The 23295-nt window shown below is 36.4% G+C and overlaps 1 protein-coding gene across 7 annotated transcripts in view; it reads right to left on the minus strand.

The window, feature by feature from the left end:
• Positions 1 to 4709: 4709 nt before the first annotated feature.
• SANBR (SANT and BTB domain regulator of CSR) overlaps positions 4710 to 23295 on the minus strand; it is a 53572-nt gene continuing 34986 nt past the window's right edge. For 4 of the 7 annotated variants that reach the window (XM_045884934.2, XM_045884933.3, XM_045884936.3 and 1 more), the window contains 8 exons: positions 22434 to 22466; positions 21102 to 21201; positions 11680 to 11771; positions 10655 to 10683; positions 10503 to 10576; positions 9751 to 9839; positions 7907 to 7998; positions 4710 to 6569 (listed from right to left, as the gene is read on the minus strand). In XM_045884934.2, the coding sequence (XP_045740890.1) occupies positions 6533 to 6569; positions 7907 to 7998; positions 9751 to 9839; positions 10503 to 10576; positions 10655 to 10683; positions 11680 to 11771; positions 21102 to 21201; positions 22434 to 22466 (546 nt within the window). In that variant the 3' untranslated portion in view covers positions 4710 to 6532. Of the gene's footprint in view, positions 6570 to 7906; positions 7999 to 9750; positions 9840 to 10502; positions 10577 to 10654; positions 10684 to 11679; positions 11772 to 12633; positions 19696 to 21101; positions 21202 to 22433; positions 22467 to 23295 lie in introns of those variants that run through there. The other 3 variants (XM_064572472.1, XM_064572473.1, XM_064572474.1) reach the window with 3 other exon arrangements.

Genomic DNA, 23295 nt, shown 5'->3' on the forward strand with positions numbered 1-23295 from the left:
AATACTCAATGGAGTATTCAATGGACACAACCGGATAATACTCATTCATCAATGGATACAACTGGATAATACATCAATGTAAATAACCCAGAAAGCAACCCAAAGACTGGCAGAAAAAACTGTATAACTAAAGGTAGAGAAGAGGCCACATCAAGAGGGTAGGAAGGGTGCAGATGTGGTGAGGACCTAAATGAACCACAAGAGGAAGGGAGGGAGCCATGGGCATGAAGAAGGGAGAGAAACAGACCCTCACATGAGGAAGACAAATCCCCACAACATTTGACTTTGAAAGCTAGAGGGGCCGAATTTCTTGAGTTCTTACAATCAGCAGGACTTAAACCTGGAATTTAAAAAATCAATGGGCTCAGCTCTGACAGAGCCCAGAGGAAGCCGAGTCCCCACCCTCAAAGAGACAGCACAACAAAGAGCCCGTAGAGATATAGCATAGAAGCAGCAGTTTGAAAAATGCCTGGTGCATGTGTGGGAGGAGAGCTATTTACTAATCTGAGTGTGTCCCGGAGGGATAGGGTTCACTGAGGGACTTCTCCAGGAACAAAGGAGCTGACAGGTGCCATTTCCTTCCCCCACCCCCCAGCATAAACACAGCCACCTGCAGGAACCAGCACACACTGACATTCACTATCTAACTTGCTTTCACCAAGCCCCTGCCCCCTCACTCTTAAGTCCAGTGAGTATCTTAACGATCATTATCTATTTATTTTTACTTCTATAAGTAATCTCTACACCCAATGTGAGGCTCGAACTCAAGACTCGGAGACCAAGATTCACATGCTCTTCTGACTGAGCCAGCCAGGTGCCGCCTACAATCATTACTTTAACATCTCTATCAGGCATATTACTTATATTCCTTTTACTTAGGTCTCTTACAAACTGCTGGGCGCCTCCCCACCCTGCCCAGCTTTGGCAGATCTGCCCTTTCCAGTCACCGCTCAGTCCCTATGCTGTGGGTCCCCTCCCCCAGAAGACTGGTGCAAACCTTGCCAAAACTGTGTCTCCTGACCTGAGCACTTTGCGTTTTATGGGCCCTGCAAAAGTCCTACATGCACCTTGTTAAAATTGTGTACCATGGGGCGCCTGGGTGGCTCAGTCGTTAAGCGCCTGCCTTCGGCTCAGGTCATGATTCCAGGGTCCTGGGATCGAGCCCCGCATCGGACTCCTTGCTCGGCGGGAAGCCTGCTTCTCCCTCTCCCACTCCCCCTGCTTGTGTTCCCTCTCTAGCTGTCTCTGTCTTTGTCAAATAAATAAATAAAATCTTTAAAAAAAAAAAAAATTGTGTACCATGTCCATGCATGCTTTGCAGATCCATCCAGGCTGGCCCTGGTCCTTGCAAGGTGGTAGGTCTCATTTCACAAGTGGATCAGTGCATACCTTGTTAAAACTGTGTCCCCCACCCCAGCTGGCCCAGTTCCAGTGGCAGCAGCAAGTCCCCTCCAATATGCTCTTTGCCAAAGCCCATTCAAACCAGGGCCACAAGCCTGGCAGTGAGCAAGCAGCCCTGACAGGAGCCAGCACTACTCCAAAGTTACTCCTGCCCTGCGGTGAGGGGAAGATAACCACATACACCAATTAGACAGTGGCCCCCAACAGTGGGCTAGGGGCAGACAGTCTGTCCCATTGCAGGCTCCACTCACAAACAAAAACTTCTCGGGAGACAACACAGGGAAAGCACCCAGCAGTTTGGTGCTACTGCATCTCTGGCAAATGCCTGGTCTGACTAAACTCAAGCCCAAGGTGACCCTAGACTGCATTGCACTATAGGACCTCCTCCTCATAACGCCGTTACTCTCAAGAGCAAAAGATGTAGCTGACTTTCCTAACAGAGAAACAGACACAGAGAGTTAGACAAAACGAGGAGACAGAGGAATATGTCCTAAATGAAATAACAGGACAAAACCACAGCAAGAGACTTAAGGGAAACGGATATAAGTAATAAGCCTGATAGAGAATTTAAAGTTATGATCGTAAAGATACTCACTGGACTTGAGAAAACAGTGGAGGGCATCAGTGAGACCCTTAACACAGAGATAAAAAAGAATCAATCAGAGATGAAGAACACAATAAATGAAATAAAAAGTACACTGTATGGAATAAATAGGCTAGAGGAAGCAGAAGAAAAATTAAGTGACCTGGAGGACAGAATAATGGAAAGTAATCAAGCTGAACAGGTGAGGGGAAAAAAAATTATGCAAAATGAGAACAGACTTAAGGAACTTAGTGACTCCATCAAGTGTAATAACATTCACATTATAAGGATCCCAGAAGAAGAAGAGAGAGAAAAGGGGGCACAAAATTTTTTTGAAGAAATAATAGCTGAAAACTTTGCTAATCTGGGGAAGAAAACAGATATCCAGATCCAGGAAGCACAGAGATCCCTCAACAAAATCAACCCAAGGAGGTCCACACCAAGCCACATAGTTATTAAAATGGCAAAAGTAGTGATAAAGAGAGAATTTTCAAAGCAGCAAAGAAAATAAGACAGTTCCATATATGGGAAACCCATAAGGCTATCAGTGCATTTTTTAACAGAAACTTTGCAGGCCACAAGGAAGTGCCATGATATATTCAAAGTGCTGAAAGGAAAGAAAAAAAAAAATCTGCAGTCAGGAATACTCTATCCAGCAAGGCTATCATTCAGAATAGAAGGAGAGATAGAGTTTCCCAGGCAAACAAAAGCTAAAGGAGTTCATGACCACAAAACCAGCCTCGCAAGAAGTATTAAAGGGGACTCTTGGAGTGGAAAGGAAAGACCATAAGTAAGAGTAAGAGAAGTAGGAAGCACAGAAGCAGTAAAAGTAAGTATATCTGTAAAAATCAGTCAAGGAACTCACAAAATAAAAGGATATAAAGTATGACACCATGTACCTAAAATGTGGGGTGGAGAGGAGTAAAGAATGGGTTCAAGCTTAAGTGACCATCAACTTAACATAGACTGCTATATGCAGAAGATGTTAAAGATGTTATAAACAAACCTAATGGTAGCCACACATCAAAATCCAGTCATAGATATACAAAAAATAAAGAAAAGAATCCAAGTGTATCACTAAAGAGTCAGTGAACTGTGAGAGAAGAGAGCAAGAGAAGAAAGGATCAGAGAACAGCTACAAAAACAACCATAGAACAAGTAACAAAATGGAAATACATACCTGTTAATAAATACTTTGAATGTAAATGGACTAAATGCTCCAATCAAAAGACACAAGGGGACAGAATGGATAAAAAAACAAGACCCATCTATATGCTGCCTACAAGACTTATTTCAGACCTAAATACACATGCAGATTGAAAGTGAGGGGATGGGGGCGCCTGGGTGGCTCAGTCAGTTAAGTGTCTGCCTTTAGCTCAGGTCGTGATCCCAGGGTCCTGGGATTAAGTCCCATATCTGGCTCCTTGCTCAGCGGGGAGGCTGCTTCTCCCCTGCCTGCTGCTCCCCCTGCTTGTGCTTGCTCTCTCCCTCTCTCTCTTAATCTGTGTCAAATAAATAAAAAAGAAAAGAAAAGAAAAGATACATCTTGGAAGGAGGGCTGCTCTAAGACTAGTGCAGCTCTCACTCTCTCTCCTTCAGTAAACCTCTGGAAACAGTATAGGTCACCACCAATATCAGGAAATAGTTTTCCTACCTAGCTCCTCCCCAAATGCTGTTAACTTTGTCTAAATAATGCCAAGACCTTTAATATATTTAAGTAACACATGATGCCATAACAACCACCAAAGTATTAGGTGCCTCTTTTCTTTCTTGCCTTAAATACACATCCACACCCACCATTCTTAGCAATTCAAATTATGGAAAGAGGGATATAAAACTCTCATCTTAAAGAATTTAAGGCTACTTTCCAAATACTAAAATAACAATGCAACAATAATAGTTTAACATTGATAGAGGGCCAGAAAGTACTGTCCTAATTATTTTAGATCTATTAAGTCATTTAATCCTCCAACAATCCAGTAAGGGTGGGGAATAGTATGACCACCACATCATCTTTCCCAATAGATCAGCTTTATTTTTATTTTTTTAAGATTTTATTTATTTATCTGACAGAGACACAGCGAGAGAGGGAACACAAGCAGGGGGAGTGGGAGAGGGAGAAGCAGGCTCCCTGAGGAGCAGGGAGCCCGATGCAGGGCTTGATCCCAGGACCCTGGGATCATGACCTGAGCCGAAGGCAGACGCTTAACGACTGAGCCACCCAGGCGCCCCTAGATCAGCTTTAAATGGGCGTGGGAGAGCTAGCCTATTTGAATTGAACTGGCTAGGTATCTCAGTACCTTTTACCTAGGAGGTACAAAAAGGTGAGATTCATAATAGTTGCTCAGTGAATAGCTGAAGGATAGCTGAAGAATTAATCCCAGGTATTAGATATGAAAGGTATATTTTGTTGTTGTTTTTTATATTAAAATCTGCCCTTAGCAGTTTAGCATAATAGGGCTTTAGCCTCAGCTTCCAAAGCAATTAGCACATCTCCCAATATCTGGCGGAACATTCTGAAGAGGGAAAATTACAAACAACATGATGTAATAGTGTGGAATAAACTCTGCTACCAGATCATCTTTTCTGCAATATTTTCTCTCTTAAATATTTGGCTGAATCTTTACCAGGATAACCTCATTTCAAACAAGCTTTTCATGAAAACCTGTGCTCTAGAGCCCACCCACATTTTCCTGAGAAGATGAAATGGTTCAGAGCAAGGGACTTTTCAAACAACTTTTGTCATTAACATTTATTTCAATTAAAGACATGTGAATTCAGAGTTAATGTAAGGTAAAACCCTTCCAAAGTATTTGGCAAAAGAAATAGTACTACGAGTTTGATTAAAATGTTTTTGGTACCTGTGCTATGTATTACAGACATTAACAAAATAAAAAAGCATATTCTGAAGAGAATCAAATTCCGATAAATTCTGGTTTGTAAAAATCAATTCACTGGTACAGTCCTCCCAGGGGAGAAGCAATTTGCCTTTTTACCATTAGTTAAAAATCTAAAGAGCATACTTCCTCTTCCAGTTGTGACCATCACCACACTATATAACATGTACAAGCCTAAATACTTTTAGTCAGAGAATACAGTAAAAGAAACAAGACTCTGGTATTTAACAGAGTTTACAGATCATGTACTATAAAACATTTTCTTTTGAAAATAAAAAACTTATAATCTATTTCAAAAATATCAAACAATTGAAAAAATATCTAAACTGGAACAAAATTGGCAAACAGAAGTTAAAAAAAACTTGGAAAAGCCATACATATAACATCAAATAACATCTAGCTTCATTTATCAACTAAAACACTCACTTAAGATGATTTCTGTATGTGTTAACTGAGTTTAACACTTCAACATTTCAATAGAAACTGCCATTCTGTTGCACATTATCAAAGCCTGTTCTCTAAATTTGAAGAAATTCCAATTATAAATGAAGACTGAAAATAGAAACAGTGCATCTTAAAGTTTTTCAGAGGCCTACATACAAGTAATTTTCAAACACATAATTTTTTATATGCTTATGGTTTGGAACAAATTTTCCCTGAGCACTCTTTCTGCTTGGTTAGAAAAATTAAAACATGATCTATAAAATAGAATTTAGTTTGATTTCTACTGAATGTATGCCATTTTTCACCCATCAAATGTATTTGGGAATGTTTCCTTCTAGACATTGCTAAAGTACTAAGTAACTATAACTGTTTGAAGGGGCTATTCAAATGGCTTAAGAAATATGGTTAAGTTTTAGAGCCCTGAGAACTGCACAGTGGGTGTTCCATACAACCAAAATGATTTACTACCCTAAAACTACCAATAGTTGTTTTAACAAATTCAGAATGGCACTGGTGTCACAGAAAAAGAGGTACTAATCGGTAATTTCAGCTCAGATAACCAATAGATAAGCATTAAAAACCGAAAGAAAAACAAGTTGGATTAACATTGTGCTTTCCATGGAATAATGCTGAAAAAAATTAACTCTCCTGCCCAACACAGGAAATACCTCACACCTTGAAACTTTCTTTAATGCAGTCTTGAGACCTGTCACTCCTTAATACTCATGCAAACTTAAAATTAGCATCACTGGGAGTTTCATCACACAAGCTGCAGTCCCCAATGCTATCCCAAGATTTACAGCCCAAAAGACATGCACAGTACCATCACCAGCTGTGTTCCCTTAATTTTTTAAGGTCTTAAGAAGTCCTAGCTACTTGAGAGTTTAGGCCTCTTCTCTTTCAAATAAATAAAGGATAACAAATATCAGGAGCCTTAACTATGCAAATTTGTAAATACTAATTTTCTACATAGCCTAGTATCACATTAAAGGAAAATCAGATTTAAGAAGTTTCATATTTACAATTTTGGATTTCAGAAGACCTAACTATACATTTCCCTCAGCACTATGATTTATGTGGTTTGCAAGAATAATTAATAAATAACTTAAAACATTTAGAAGTCATTGTTCTGAAGATCTTCAAGAATTGAGCAATTTCAGATGTCCAGAGGTGTGTCTTCTGTCTTTTTAGTTATAGTTAAGGTGATTTATGCAGGACGCCCTGGACCAAAACGGCTTTTAGACCTAGATTTTTTAAATAGAAAAGAAGGTCAGAGATGCGTCTAAAATAGCAGGAAGTTGCTGTTGCTTTAGGTTACGTTTGCTTGACAGTATCAAAGTTTAATGAAACTTCATGTAGCCCCATAATCCATTTTTAAAAACCCCTGGAGTGAGACATACTTTGGAATTCAGATTTTTTTTTTTAAAGATTTTATTTATTTATTTGACAGAGAGAGAGAGAGAGAGAGAGAGAGAGAGAGAGAGAGAGAGACAGCACAAGCAGGGGGAGTGGCAGGCAGAGGCAGAGGGAGAAGCAGGCTCCCTGCAGAGCAGGGGGAGCCTGGTGTGGGACTCGATCCCAGGACCCGGGGATCATGACCTGAGCCAAAGGCAGTCGTTTAACCAACTGAGCCACCCAGGCGCCCTGGGGGGTGGGGCAGATAATATCATAGATAAATTATATATCATGGATTGGAGCAGTGCCTTATAAGCAAACACATTAACGCTTCTTCAGTGAAACAAATGAACATTTATATTCAGTGAGATAAATACAAACTATAAATAGCATCATAGTAGCTCAGTTTGGGTTTGAGTTGCCACAAATGTATAAAAAAGTCTTACTGGTTTTCTGAGATTTCTGGATTTCAGAACTGCTGATAAGGCATTTAGATCTGTAGTATTAATGATCCAATCTCAATAACTTTTAATCTTTAAAAGAAAATTTGTGATGTAAAATGATAGAGGATCCAACAAGTTAGATTTTATTAAGAGAAATAAAATAAGGAACAGGAAAGACTTCAATGATTTAAATAAATAATATATTACCTATAAACAGTATAAAATTCTACTAATTCACAGTAGCAGAACTTACATTCCTATCTGTAGCTGGCTCAGAACAGAGCTGATTCAATCAACAGGAAAACTTAAAAAAACTATACTTTCATTAAATTTTGTGCTTATGACCTTTTTAAGCCTTATGTTTAAGTTAAAATCTGGTTCTGATTAATGTCTTGATGATCTAACCCTTGAAACAAAACAAACCAAACTCCAATTATCTGCTGCTAGTGTTCATATGATTTTCCCTAAAAAAAGAAAATCACGGGGCACCTGGGTGGCTCAGTCAGTTAAGCGGCCCACTCTTGATTTCGGCTCAGGACATGATCTCAGGGTTCTGGGATCGAGCCCTGTGTGGGGCTCCATGCTCAGCGGGAGTCTGCAGGAGATTCTCTCCCGCTCCCTCCCCTCTGCCTCTCCCCCCGTTTGCACTCTCTCTAAAAATAAATAAATCAATCTTTAAAAAAAAAAAAAAAGAAAATCATCTCAAAGCCAGTGGTATTCTGAATTTGTTTATGCTGATTTACCTTGTATTTTTTTCTGAGCTGCTTTGCCGTGCAGTTACTGGCACTGAGGCCTTGATTTGTGCTTCGAGTCTGGAATAAATACCTCCTGCAAACTGCAGAGTAAAGGGGCAAAATGGAGTTGTTATTTTTATGGAATCAATAGAAGCTCTGCTTTATGAAAATGGCATTACTTTTTAGCTTAGAAGTAATTCTGATTTTCAAAATTCAGGCCCTTTGAATTATAATTTCTGTGAATAATTTTACAGACAGTAAAAGTCACCCTTTTTAGTGCACAGTTCTGAATTCTGACAAATGCATACAGTGGTTTAACCATCATGACAAGGGAGACATACAACACTTCCATCACCCCAAGAAAATACCCTTGTGCCTCTCATACGTCAACCCATTTGCCATGATCAGTTCCTGGAAACTGCTTATTCTGTTTTATTGTCCCTATAGTTTTACATTTTCCTAAACATTATATAAGTAGAATCATAGAGTCTGGAGCCTTTTCAGTCTGGCCTTTTTCACTTTAGCATAATGTATAGGAGATTCATTTATGTTGCTGATGTATCAGTAGTTCTTTCTTTTTTATATGTACCACAGCTGGTTTATTCATTTAGCAGGTAAAGGACATTTGGGTTGTTTCTAGTTTTTGGCATTTCTGAATTTCTAAAACCACTATAAGCATGTGTGCACTGATCTCTGCGGTGACTAAATGGTTAACTTTATAAGAAACTGACAAACCGTTTCCCAAAGCGGCCATTCCTTTTCGAATCCCTACTGGCTATATATGAGAGTTGCAGTTGCTCTCCATCCTGGCTAGCATTTTTTTCTTTCTCCGTTTTAGACATTCTAGTTGGTATCCAGGGGTATCTCACTGAGGTTTTAATTTACATTTCCCAATGACTAATGATGTTGCATCTTTTTGTGTGCTTATTTGCCATCTATATCCCTTCTTTCATGAGGTGTCTGCTTAATCTTTTGCGCATTTAGTTTTATTGGATTATTTATTTTATTATTAAGTTTTGAGAGTTCTTTATAAATTCTGGACACAAAGTCTTTACCAGGTAAGTGTTTTACACATATTTTCTCATAGATTATAGCTTATCTTTTCATTTTCTTAATAGTGTCTTTCAAAAAAAGTGACTCTCAAAAATAGTGTCATTCAAATTTTGATGAAGTCCAATTTGTCAATTTTTTCTTTTATAGATCATGCTTTTGGTGTCACAACTAAGAAATATTTGCCTAACCAAGGTCACAAAGATTTTAGAAGTTTTAACACTGTATGTTAACTATATTGGAATTAAAATTAAGAAAACAAAGGCTTTAGAAGTTTTATAGGGAAGTAAATTTTTAAATAAAAGAATTAGGGCAAGAGTAATTATAAATACATAATACCAATACTGATGTTAATATATAGTGTTATGACTAATACATAATTTTAGTAAGAACATAGGTATTTCTAGTCATCATTTTCAGCAAGATGACATCTTATTTTAGAAATAATATCTAAGCACTGCCTACAGAGTTGACTGAAATCAGCAACTTCCAAAAAGTCACCCTCTGGGTAGTCAGCATTTGGTCAGCAATTTCACAGTTAATCTACTCTTGGTGTGATATTACACTTCCAGCAATAACCTACTTTACTGTGTGTGCTATAGAGGACCCATGGGCCATGGATAATAACATGGAGAACATTTATGTGAGTCAACTGGCTAAATGGGACAGAATATAAAAATATATTAAAGTATTTAAATCGGTCTTTTCAGATTCTGCCTAAAACATCTTTATATACCTCATGATGAAAATAAAGTAGGAAGGTATATCTAAGCAAGCACAGTACACTAGCACATAATTCTTACTTCTTTTGCTTCCTTTGACTTGACTCGGTCAAGATCACCCAATCTCATCTTTATTAGGTGCCCTGTAATTTCAGACATCCGCCGCTGATCTGGAGGTAAAAAATAATAAACCTAACTTTTTATGAGGATGATTTATAACTTTTATTTCTTAAAGAACATTTCAGTTATCAAGAATTTATGAAAATATCATTGGATACTATTTTACAGACATACACACTTATTTATCTTGGAAGAACTTTAGACAGCAAGTGGCAAATGGCTCATACATAGATAATTGTGCTGGTTTTAAGGCTACTTAAACCAACCTAAAATATGATAGTCAGTCATCTTTAGAGTGCAAGTAATGGGCAACAGTCAGCCTGATACCTCCAAACCACAGATGTATAAAACAGTACATTATCTGCTGGGATTGTATACTAATAAAACTCTGGTTGAGGGCTGCCTGGGTGGCTCAGTTGGTTGAGTGTCACACTCTTGATTTCAGCTCAGGTCATGATCTCAGGGTCATGAGATCAAGCCCCACATCTGGCTCTGTGCTCAGAGGGGAGCCTGCTTGGGATTCTGCATCACCCCTTGACCCTGTCTTTTAACAAACAAATAAAAATTCTGGTTGATTCCTAAGGGAATGTGCGAATTCTGAGCCTTATTCTAGTTGGAATTTTTTAAGCTATTCAGCATACTTCATAAAATGAAAGATTCCTATCATTGATATTTATACCTAATTTGTACATTACGTACATATTAAAACCTACCATCTTCCCTTTGTGCATCCTGGTTGAATCTCAAGGATCTTGTGGCATCCCATTTATTCTTCTGCATACTCACACTATTAGAAAAATTAAACAAAAATCAGCATTGATGCTTTAAGAGCGGTTATCTGATTGGATTAAGGACCAATACTCACATGAAAGGAGACACATCTCTAGAAGTTGACTAAAAAAGAGTAGACAACATTAAGGTCCAATTAGAACACATTTACTGATTTGTGTTATAGTTAATAATAAAAAGCAGCTTACATTTATTGAGTTCAAGACACTGTACCAAAAGCATTACAAGTATTATTTCATTTAAGCCTTGCAATAACCACATGAGACAGCTGCCATAATTATCTCTATAATAAAACAGGTTCAGAGAAGTTAAGAAACTTGTCCAAAGAGATACAGATCTAGAATTTGAACCCAGCTTTATTTGTCTGACCTGGAAGCCCCAGCTTATGCAATCTTTTAGAATTCACCCATTTGTGTGCTTGTGGTACTTAGCATGCAGATAAGTGTACAATCTGCCCAATGTAATTGTGTGGAACTTGTTGCAACCCAGCCTTTCATACATTTTTGGAATCCATGGTTTCTCTTTTAGTCAAATGTGGTTCCTACTGTCCTCTTATTCTTACCTGGCTTTTTACCCCTTCCTTCAAAGGTATGGGAAATAAAAATTATTTTAAAAGGTAATAAAATATAATTTATTTAAAAATTATAAAGTCTACTTACTTTTCTTATTTCAAAGTCTATCTTATTTTTGAATAAGTAATATTGGCTCAAAATTCAAAAGTTACAAATAGCACATATAGTAAAAAATCTGTGTTCCCCATTCAATTCCCTTCTTTAGAGGCAATCAGTCTTTTTTCAACTTCCTTTGCAGTTTTTCAGAGATATTTTATGCATATATAAAGACATATATATTCCTCTATCCATGCTACAGAAATGTTAGAATATGCCAATTTACATACTATTCAGCACTTTCTTTTTCTCACCTATCAATATATCTTAGAGATCTTTAATCTCAGTTTATATGGAATTTCTTTGTTCATTTTTATACAGCTAGCATTTCACTGTGGTATATTGTTACTCTTCTTCAGATTTTTCTTGGCTATATTTGCCTGCTTATTTCTCAATATGAACTTCAGAACAGTAATGGATAATTTAGAGCTACCTTCTCTAACGCCTTTTCTTTCTTCTGACCACAGGGTGAAGACATCTGCTTTTTTGGTTGTTTTGTGAACTTCTTTGGCTTTTCCTTTTTCCCTGACAATAGAGAGTCAATGTTATGTCTCACATGCTTCTCCAATGCACTTGTTACTTACTTACAAACAATAAAATAAAATCATTAAAAAACATTGTTTCTTAAAATTAACAAATTACCTCTAAATAAAAAGTAAATATATGGAGAAGTCAAACTGAATTTGTTTTTACAGGGGTTCGTTTTAATTACTTTTCTTCTTTCTACTTGATGAAAAACAGTCAGGGAAATGAATTCAAAGTCCCAATGACACTAGATGTTGAAAATGTTGGGAAAAACTATACATAATTTCTCTAAATCTAAATAGTGGAATCATCACCTAATTCCAAATTTTTATATATATAAAAATAACTATAACTCAGAAAAACACAGTTTGAGAGTGGAATAAGTGAACTCACAAAAAAATCTTTAAAATGTCTTTTGCTTGGGGAGGAGGAGGGGCCATGAAGATAAAAATGGAGATAGGACAGAAATGATCTCGGGAGGAAGCAGATTTGGGGCAAACTGTATTCTGGACTAGTGCATTTCTACAATCAATATTCTGAATTTATTCAGGCTGACAGTGTAGAGGAGAAAGGAGAGGAAGAGAAAAAAGGGAGGGGAAAGAGTCATTTCTCTTAAATCAATGTATGAATGTAAGGATAGTACATTAGATCACTTTCCCAAACATCAATTATTTGTATACCACCTGTGCAATTTTTGCTCTATCATTTAAAGGGAAACTTTATATTACTACCACAAATGGAAAACCTGTAAAATGTGCTACAAGGAAGATAACCTTGAAGATACTAAAATTAAAAAACAAACAAACAAACAAAAACCCAAAAATGGATGCCTGGGTGGCTCTGTCAGTTAAGTGTGCAACTCTTTTTTTTTTTTTTTTTTAAGATTTTATTTATTCATTTGAGAGAGAGAATGGGAGAGAGAGCGTGAGAGGGGGGAGGGTCAGAGGGAGAAGCAGACTCCCTGCTGAGCAGGGAGCCCGATGCGGGACTCGATCCAGGGACTCCAGGATCATGACCTGAGCCGAAGGCAGTCGCTTAACCAACTGAGCCACCCAGGCGCCCTAAGCGTGCAACTCTTGATTTCAGCTCATGTCACGATCTCAGGGTCTTGAGATCCAGCCCCAAGTCAGGCTCCATGCTGGGCATGGAGCCTGCTTAAGATTCTCTCTCTTCTGTCCCCTCTCCCCCACTCATGCTTGCTCTCTCTCTCTCTCTCAAAATAAAATAAAGTAAAATAACATAAAAACAGTATTAACAATCTAGATAGACTGATTTGCCTCCTGACAAGCCCTGAGTCCCTGACATGTGTTTATAGTTAAAATGGGAGATAAACAAGTGTTATAAAATTGCTAATAGACATGATAGGGTGAGATTTGATAATGGAATGTGAAGACAAGTTCTTTCCAAAGAAAACAATGATAAAAACAGAACAAAAATATTATAAACCATTATCTGTAGGTACTGGCAAATAATCAAAGGGAGGTAGAAAGTTGAGTGTTTATATTTAAAAGATGCATAAGGTAGGGAAGTGGGTGAGGGGTAGGGGAAGGGGTGAAACAGGAGACAAGGATTAAAGAGTACACTTATAGTGATGAGCACTGAGTAATGTATAGAAGTGTTGAATCATGGGCGCCTGGGTGGCTCAGTCAGTTAAGTGGCTGCCTTCAGCTCAGGTCATGATTCCAAGGTTCTGGGATCAAGTCCCATATCGGGCTCCCTGCTCAGCGGGGAGTCTGCTTCTCCCTCTCCTTCTCCCTCTGCCTCTCCCCCACTGCTCATGCTCTCTCTCTCTCAAATAAATAAAATCTTTAAAAAAAAATTGTTGAATCACTCTATTGTACACCTGAAACTATTGTAACACTGTATGTTAACTGTACCAGAATTAAAATTAAAAACTTAAAAAAAATAGATGCATAAGGTGAGATCTGTGAGTTTATGGCTTTCTGCCTGAGGGCCCTTCCTAATACCTTGAGCCAAGGGAGGAAAATTACAGCCTTATGAGTTCCAGGAAAAAGATGTTAGAATTCAAAGTAAGAGAAGCTGGAAGTTTAAATGGAAAATTTTGGGAGAAAGTCACAAAAGACTTGAGATCTAAAATATGACTGTAAACTCTGCTCAAATGAGTATTAAATTATGAAAGTGTATGGGAGACCCGAGGAAATCCAGCTAAACAGGCAAGCAGAAATTAGGTTGGGGTGTTGACGCTTGCAAGACAGAATTGTTTTTGGTGAGAGATCAAAGTTTCTTGTGCCTTTGACTAAATGCTTTCCCAAAATGTATAGAGCTCAAGCTCTGACAGCAGGAGCCCAACTTGGGACTGGAAAAACAACTAGAAATCTAGGGGGAACCCACAAAGCAAGAAAACCACTAAGCAGGTAAGCTCCCAAATCCGAATATAAAGTCTGTCCAAAACCTTGCCTGACTACTATAACTACACAGGCTGGATGACCCTGGGGATCAGGCTAAAACAGGAGCAGTTAGCAGCCAAGAAAAACCTGGGCAGAGACATGAAGTAGACAGATTTTGCAGTTTGGGTCAGGCAAGTTAACTGCCTACTAGAACAAAAAACCCAACAATACTCAGAAGAACAAAATAGATTTCAGAATTGCACAGATAATCTACCAAAAGTTACAAGATGAAGAAACTGAAAAGTATGAACCACTCAGAAAAGAAACAGTCAATAGAAACTGATTCTGAGAGAGCTTATATACTGGATTTAGCTCATAATGATCTCAAAACAACCATTATAAGTATGTTGAAAGGGAAAAGGGTGTTATTAAATAAACACATACAAAATCTCAACAAAGATATAGAAACTATAAAAGAAGAACCAAGTGGAAATTCTAGAACTGAAAAGCACAATAATCGAAATATTTAGTAGAGGGGCTTAAAAGAAAGTCTGAAATGGTAGGAGAATATATCAGTGAAATGTGAAGTTAAGCATTAGAAATTCTCCAATCCAAAAAACATAGAGAAGAATGAAGAAAAAGAAACAAAACTTCAGAAACCTATGGGACAACATCAAAAGGTCTAACATACACGTGTTGAAGTTCCAGAAGGTAAGTGAGAGAAAGGGACAGAAAAAGTACTTAAAGGAATAATGACTGTAAGCTCCCCAAATTTTGTTTAAAACATTAATTTACAGATCCAAGAAGCTCAACAAAGACCAAGTAAGATAGCCATTAAGGAAACCACACTTAGACATATCATAGGCTTCTGAAAGTAAAAAATAAAATCTTGAAAGAATCAAGATATAAAGGGCACATTACATACAGGGGAACAATTATATCAATGATTGACTTCTCATCAGAAAAAATAGAGGCCAGAAGATATTGGAATGAAACACAAACTGCTAAAAGAAAAAAAGTAATTGTTAAACAGGAATCCATACTGAAGAAAACTGTACTTAAAAAACAAAAGTGAGGGGTGCCTGGCTGGCTCAGAGCAGATGACTCTTGATCTTGGGGTTGTGGGTTCAGGCCCCATGTTGGGTGCAGAGATTACTTAAGAATAAAATCTTTAAAAAAAGGGTGAAATAAAGACATTTTCAGATAAATAAAAATGAAAGAATTTATTGCTAGACTACCTGCACTATAGAAAATAAAAGTTCTTCAGAATAAAAGAAAATAACATCACATGGTAACTCAGATATAAAAAAATAGTAAATATGTAGATATATATAAAAGACTAAATGTATATATTTTTCTTTTTTCTCCTACATTCTTTGGATGACATACCACTGTTTAAAACAAAAATCATAACCCTAACATAATTATATATAATATATATAGACATATAACAATAGCACAAAGAAGGGGAAGCTAAGGAAACTATATTATTTTAAGGTTATATTTTACCTCAAGTAATTCTTATTAGCTTTAAGTAGATTGTGATAGGTTAAAGATCATGTTGTAATCCTTAGAACAATCAAATGCAAAGAAATATAACTAAAAAGCCAGTAAAATAATTTAAAAGATATACTAAAATTATTTTCTTAGCACAAAAAAAAGCAGGAAAGGAGAAATAAGAGAAGCAAAAACATCTGAGACAATTAGAAAGTGAACAGCAAAATGGCAGAACTAGGGGCACTTGGGTGGCTCAGTCAGTTGAGCATCCCACTCTTGATCTCAGCTCAGGTCTTGGTCTTGGGGTTATGAGTTCAAGTCCCGTGTTAGGCTCCAATCTGGACATGGAGCCTACTTAAAATTAAAAAAAAAAAAAAAAAATGGCAGAACTAATACAACCATATCATTAAACACATTAAATATAAATAAAATAAATGCTCCAATCAAAAGGTGAAGATTGTCAAACTGGAAAAAAAAAGCAGTTTCCAACAACATGCCACCTACAAGATACAGACTTTAAATCAGAAAACACAAAGAGGTTAAAAATAAAAGGATAGCAAAAAGATATGCCATTCAAATAGTAAACAAATCTACAGTGATTATATTAACACCAAACAAAATAGACTTCAAGACAAGCAATTTTACTGTAGACAAAGAGGAATACATCATAATGTTAAAAGAGTCAATACACTATAAATGCATGCCTAATCACAAAGCTCTAATGTACACAAAGTAAAAACTAGTAGACTTAAAAGGAAAAGTATGTAAATTAATTATAGCTGGAGATTTCAACACTCTCTTTTACTAATCAATGGAACAAGAAGTCAGAAATGAGGGGCGCCTGGGTGGCTCAGTCGTTAAGTGTCTGCCTTCGGCTCAGGTCATGATCCCAGAGTCCTGGGATCGAGCCCCATATTGGGCTCCCCACTCTGTGGGAAGCCTGCTTCTCCCTCTCCCACTCCCTCTGCTTGTGTTCCCTCTCTCGCTGTGTCTCTCTCTGTCAAATAAATAAATAAAATCTTAAAAAAAAAAAAAAAGAAGTCAGAAATGAGCAGTCAGAAAATGAGCACGATTACAGAAGATTTGTAACAGACAACCAAACCAACCTGTCTTGACATTTATAGACCACTCCACCAATAACAGAATTCATATTCTTTTCATTCACATCTGGAACACGTGTCAATAAAATGTAAGGGATGAAACCACATTGAGTATGTTCTCTGACCATTATGGGATTAAATTAGAAACCTGTAACTGAAAAGTATCTGGACAATCTGAAAATTTTTGGAAATTACACAACATACTACTAAATAACACATGGGTCAAATAAAAAAACCATAAGGGGAATTAGAAAATATTCTGTGTTGAATATAAATGAAAACAAGACATGCAAAGTCTTCGGAAATAGTTAAAGTGGTGCTGAGAGCAAATCTTATAACTTTAAATGTTTATATTAGAAAAGAAGAAAAATAAAAAACCAATGATTTAAGTTCCTTAAGAAGCTGAAAAAGAAAAAAAAGGAAATTAAGTCAAAGTAATTACAAGGAAGGAAATACTAAATATGAGTGAAAATCAATGAAATATAAAACAAACTGCAGAAGAAGTCAATAAAATCAAAAGCTCATTCCTTGAAAAGATCAATAAAATAAACCTCTAGCTAAACTGATCAAGAAAAAAGTGATGAAACACAAATCACCAATATCATCAATGAAAGAGGGACATCACTACAGATCCTTCAGACAGAAAAGGATAAGAAAACACCATAAGCAACTTTATGCCAATAAATTTGACAACTTGGATAAGATGGAGAAATTCCTTGAAAGACATAAGTTATCAAACAGATTCAAGAAGAAATAAAAGACTTGAATAGTACAATATTACAGCTACTAAAATCATAATTAAAAACCTTCTCATAATGAAAACTCTAGGCCCAGATGACTTCACTGCTGAATTTTATCATATATTTAAGGGAGAAATAATACAAATAGCACACAAGTTCTTTCAGAAAAGAGAAGTGAGGGGAACACTGTCCAACTCATTTTACAAGATCAGTATTATTCTGGTAACCAAACTTGAAGACATCACAGAAAACTAAAAACAACTAATATCGCTCATAAACACAAACAATCCTTTTTTTTTTAAAGATTTTATTTATTTATTTGACAGAGAAAGACACAGCGAGAGAGGGAACACAAACGGGGAGTGGGAGAGGGAGAAGCAGACTCCCTGCCGAGCAGGGAGCCCGATGCGGGACTCGATCCAGGGACTCCAGGATCATGACCTGAGCCGAAGGCAGTCTCTTAACCAACTGAGCCACCCAGGCGCCCAACACAAACAATCCTTAACAAAATACCAGCAAGTCGAATTACATTAATATATAAAAAAACAAATACCTCATAACCAACTGGAGTTTACCTTAGAAGACTGGTATAACACTTGAAAAACCAATGTAATTCATCATACTGATATATGGAGAAAACCTAGATCATCATCTCAATAGATGGAGAAAAAGTATTTGACAAAATTCAATACCCATTCACTATAATTCAGCAAATTAGAAACAGAAAAAAACTTTTTCAACCTGAGAAAGGGCATTTATGAGAAACTGAGAAACCAACCACTAACATTACATGCTTAATGGATAAAGACTGAATGCTTTCCCCCTAAGATAGGAACAAGGTAAGGATGTCTGTTCTCACCACTTCTATTGAACATGAGGTCCTAACCAGTGCAAAAAGGCAAGACAAAGAAATACAAGGCATACGTATTGGAAAGGAATCTAATAAGAAAAATTAAGTGAAATTAGCAAGGACACAGAAAAAAGGTCATTTGGAGCAACTGAAAAATTTTCCAACTGAAAAACTGGACAATTTTTAAAAACCTACTTTCATTTGTAACAGAATAAAAAAAGCACTTAGGAATAAATTTAATAAAAGATGTTTAATATCTGCATACTGAAACTATAAAATATTATTGAGAGACATTAAAGAATTAAATAAATGGAGAAACATTCCATATTCATGGATTGGAAGACTTGCCATTGTAAAAAAAAAAAAAAAGTTATTCTCTCCAAATTGATATATGGGTTCAACACAATCCCAATAAAAATTCCAACAGTATTTTTGTAGAAATAGTGACCTTTACTTTAAATGTATAAGAAATGCAAAGCACCTAGAAATACCAAAGTAATCTAAAACAAAAGAACAATTTTGAAGGACATACATCACCAGATTTCAAGAATCACTAAAAACTACAAAAATTAAGACTATGGTATTGATATACTGATGTAAAACAGACATAAGAATCAATGAAAGAGAACAAAGAGTTTAAAAATAGATCCACATGTAAATGATCAGTTGATTTTTAAATAAAGGTGTCAAGGTAATCCAAAGGGGAAAGAGCATTCTTTTCAACAAATCATTCTGGGAAAACTGGCTATGCCTAAAGGAAAACAAAGGGAAGCTCAACCCTTAACTCATACCATATACAAAAATTAACCTGGAAGGATCACAGACTTAAGTACAAAAGTTAAAATCATACAAGTTCTAGAAGAAAACAACAGAAAATCTTTGTGACCTTGGGGTAAGCAAAGATTTCTGTTATTAAAGCATGAAACATAAAAGAAAATTAAAACATTAGAGTTTGTGAAGTTAAAAACTTTGGCTCTTGTTCAAAAGACATCACTAATAAAATTAAAAGGCAAGTCATAAACTGGGGACAGCTATTTGCAAAACATATTGACTTGTATCCAAAATATATATAAAGAATGCTTATAATTCAATAATAAGGCAAACAATCCAACTAAAAAATAGAAGATAATTTAAACAAACACTTCATGAAAAAGATATATAAATGGCCAATTAGCACATGAGAAGATGCCTAGAACTATATATCCACTAGAATGGCTAAAGTTAAAAAAAGTAATTAATACCAAGTATTGGTAGAAACGTGTAGCAACTGGAACTCTCATACATTGCTGGTGAGATGCAAAATGGTACACTTTGCAAAACAGTATGGCAGTTTCTTATAAAGTTAAACATACACTTACCAAAAGACCCAGCAATTCCACTCCTAGGTATCTACCCAAGAAAAATGAAAACATATGTCCACACAGACTTGTATGCAAATGTTCACGGCAACATTATTCATCATAACCAAGAACTGGAACAACCCAAATGTCCATGAAATGGTGAATGGAAAAACAAATTATGGTATATTCATACAATGGAATACTACTGTGCAATAAAAAGGAACCACTGACATACACAACAATATAAATGAATCTCAAAAACATCACACTAAGTGAAAGAAGCCACACACAAAAGACCACCCATGATTCCATTTACATGAGACCTTGGAAAAGGTAAACCACTGTGACAAAAGCAGATTGGTGGTTACCTGGGGGTGGGATTGGGGAAAGGGAACTGAGTGTAAAGGGGCAGGAGATAATTTTTTGGAGGTTCTAGGTCTTGATTTTGGTGGTGGTTACCCAAATGCATGCCAAAACTCATCAATATGTACACTTAAAAATGGGTGAATTTTATTACATATAAATTCTACTTCAATCAACTGTGGGAAAAAACCTCACACAAAACATAGTAGCATTTTCTCCTTGACTAATTATAATTTAAAAATAACTGATAACTAGTTTTTTAATAAGAGGATTCGACACATGAAGAAAAATTATGTAAAACTTGGAAAAAAGACAAAGGGAGGGTTGTATGTCCTTTTAGTGTCATATTGGAGGACTGCTTAAAAGGCCCATGTAAGAAATTATTTAATTTTCAAAGAAAATATCCTTGTATCTGACTTCCCTATCCACTGTTGATTGAAGGCCCAGATGCTGTGAAGTTTTATGTTAACTTGGAGATTTTTGTGTCTAATAGAAATGCAAATGATTTCTGTTTAGAAGAAAAGATAACCTCAAAGGTGATCGGTTTACTGCCTTATAGGACATCAATTAGTTTTGAATCTAACTTGCAATCCTCTTTAACATTCTTTTTCAAATGCCTATAAATATCCAAGTCTTCAAATGCTCTTTGAACAAATTTTTCCTATTTCTCTCACTAAAGAGTTCAAAAATTTTGTCATAAGTTTCTTCTGTAGCTGTATAAAATCATGTTTTTAATTTTTTAAGAATCATACTCTGACTACTATTGTATAATGCTTCATTTGAGTGTCACTTCAAATCATCTCAGGCACACACTAATGTTAAGTTATCCATTTTGAGAAACCTATTAGGTTACACCTGAAATGAAAATGTGGAGTATTATTTCTCAGTACACTGCACTTTTTAAAATAACTGTGATTATTCTCTGTTAGTGCCAGGATTAGGGAGTCTTGATGGAGCCTCCTTTATTTTTTTTCCCATGTTGTAGCCTACCATATAGACTTACAAAGCTAACTCCTCACCCCTTGCATTAAAGCCTGCAGAATGCTACCCCTTCATAAAAGTGAGACTTGATTTTATCTTAGAAATCAGTACTTTGTTTCTTGGATATTTCTTCTTCATCTCCAACTTCATCTTCAGTGACCTCAGATCCAGTGGTATATTCTTCTTCTTCTGAAAATAACGATTGTTGTTTCTGAATTAAAAAAAAAAAATACCCTTTTAAAAAAAACATAGTATTAACATATCTCTCATGGATTCTTTCAAACACATTTATCTAAATTTATTTTGGATGAATGAGTCAAACAAGATCTGATAAAATGACCAATGCCTAGTACAACACTGAGGAAATGGACATAAGAATTTCTGTTAGGGACACCTGGGTGGCTCAGTCATTAAGCGTCTGCCTTCGGCTTGGGTCGTGATTCCAGGGTCCTGGGATCGAGCCCTGCATCGGCTCCCTGCTCGGTGGGAAGCCTGCTTCTCCCTCTCCCACTCCCCCTGCTTGTGTTCCCTCTCTCACTGTGTCTCTCTCTGTTAAATAAATAAATAAAATCTTAAAAAAAAAAAAAAAAAGAATTTCTATGTTTAGGACAGGATCGCATTACATTAAACATTTTTAAATTATTTCCTTCACATATTCTAGCAGAGTGATGGGCACATAATAAGTCCTCAGCATTTGTCAAACTGCACCTTCTATCACTCAACTGAATGTATGTTCCTCGATATTAAGATTAAATTAAAATATAATAATTGCCATTATTAAAGTAGTCTCATAAGCAAGGACAGGTACACATTCCCTGGATAAATGTGATCCTAGATTACTCAACCACAGCTGCATCAGCTTCCTGCATCTACCTACCCACCCTGCTTTTTGCCATCACTGATCCAAATTCCAGTGCCATTCTTGCGAATATTGGTGGCAGATGGCAGAGTAATGGCAAATAGGTAAAAGGAAAAAAAAGAAATCAACCATCCAGTCAAACAACCAAATGCCTGGAATGAATAGATTTGTTGCTTTGTTCTATGTCCTAATGTGACTTAAAAATGACTTTTAGAAGTTGTTAGGGACACCTAAGGAGTACACAACAAGATAATGGATTATATGTCTGTTTTAAACAATGGCATTTTCAGTAAGTGCAAAATTATAGAAGCTGAAAAGGATAACACAAACAGGGGGAGTGGAGAGGGAGAAGCAGGCCTCTCGCTGAGCAGGGAGCCGGATGCGGGACTTGATCCCAGGATACTGGGATCATGACCTGAGCCCAAGGCAGACACTTAACAACTGAGTCACCCAGGCGCCCTCTGAAAAGGATAACTGCACTGAATTAAAATCTGTAAAATAAGATATTGATAAGATTCTATTAAACTAAACTTTAGTTGTGGAAGAAAGAGATCCATGAAAGTGGAATATAGTTGCTTACTTACCAGTTGCAGAGTCCAGTTTTTCAGTGACAAAAACTATAAGAAAGACAAAGGAATCAGAGATTAATAAATCTCCATCTACCCAGACTGCAGCTCCTTATGTTCATGTGGAGACTGCGGAAGAGTTGAAAAACCCTGCAAGTATAGCTCCTTTCCAGGTTGCAACGTAACTTAAAATTCAGGTTGAAAATGATGTATTACAAATATTTGCTGCCTAGAGAAAGATGCGTATGTTTACAAAAAAAAAAAAAGAAGAAGAAAGAAAATCAACACATCCCAGTGTTATTTCCAAAGGATAAGCAAATCACATGTAGAGATAATATAACTTATTTTTTGAACTATTTCAATCACTTTTTTTAAAGATTTATTTATTTGTTTGAGAGAAAGAGCACAAGCAGAGGGAGAGAGAATCTTAAGCAGACTCCATGCAGAGCATGACGCGGGGCTCCATCTCATGACTCCTAGATCATGACCTGAGCTAAACCAAGAGTTGGATACTTAACTGACTAGGCCACCCTAGTGACCCTTCAATTACTTTTTAATGTTTATATTTTACTATAAATTAAGGAACCAGATATTCAAGAAATCTAATTTGCTATTTTGTATATAATTCATAAATGAATGTTAATGATTGAATTATTTGTAGCCATTTGGAGTTTACAATGCATTTTACATGGAATATTTCACTTTGTCAAGTAAATGCTACTTCAGCCAATACAAAGCCAGGAAGTTCATAGGCAAGTGGCGATTCTCTGGTTGTCAGTAACAGGAATCAAAGGAATCAAAGCTATCTGGACATCTGAGAAATAATTGTTTTGAAACCTTGCAAAAACTAAACACATTCCTGATTACAATTAAAAAAAAA

This window comes from Mirounga angustirostris, unplaced genomic scaffold, assembly GCF_029215605.1.
Source record: "Mirounga angustirostris isolate CCGP_5_RB_7025 unplaced genomic scaffold, mMirAng1.0.hap1 SCAF_10, whole genome shotgun sequence".
Taxonomy (NCBI): domain Eukaryota; kingdom Metazoa; phylum Chordata; class Mammalia; order Carnivora; family Phocidae; genus Mirounga; species Mirounga angustirostris.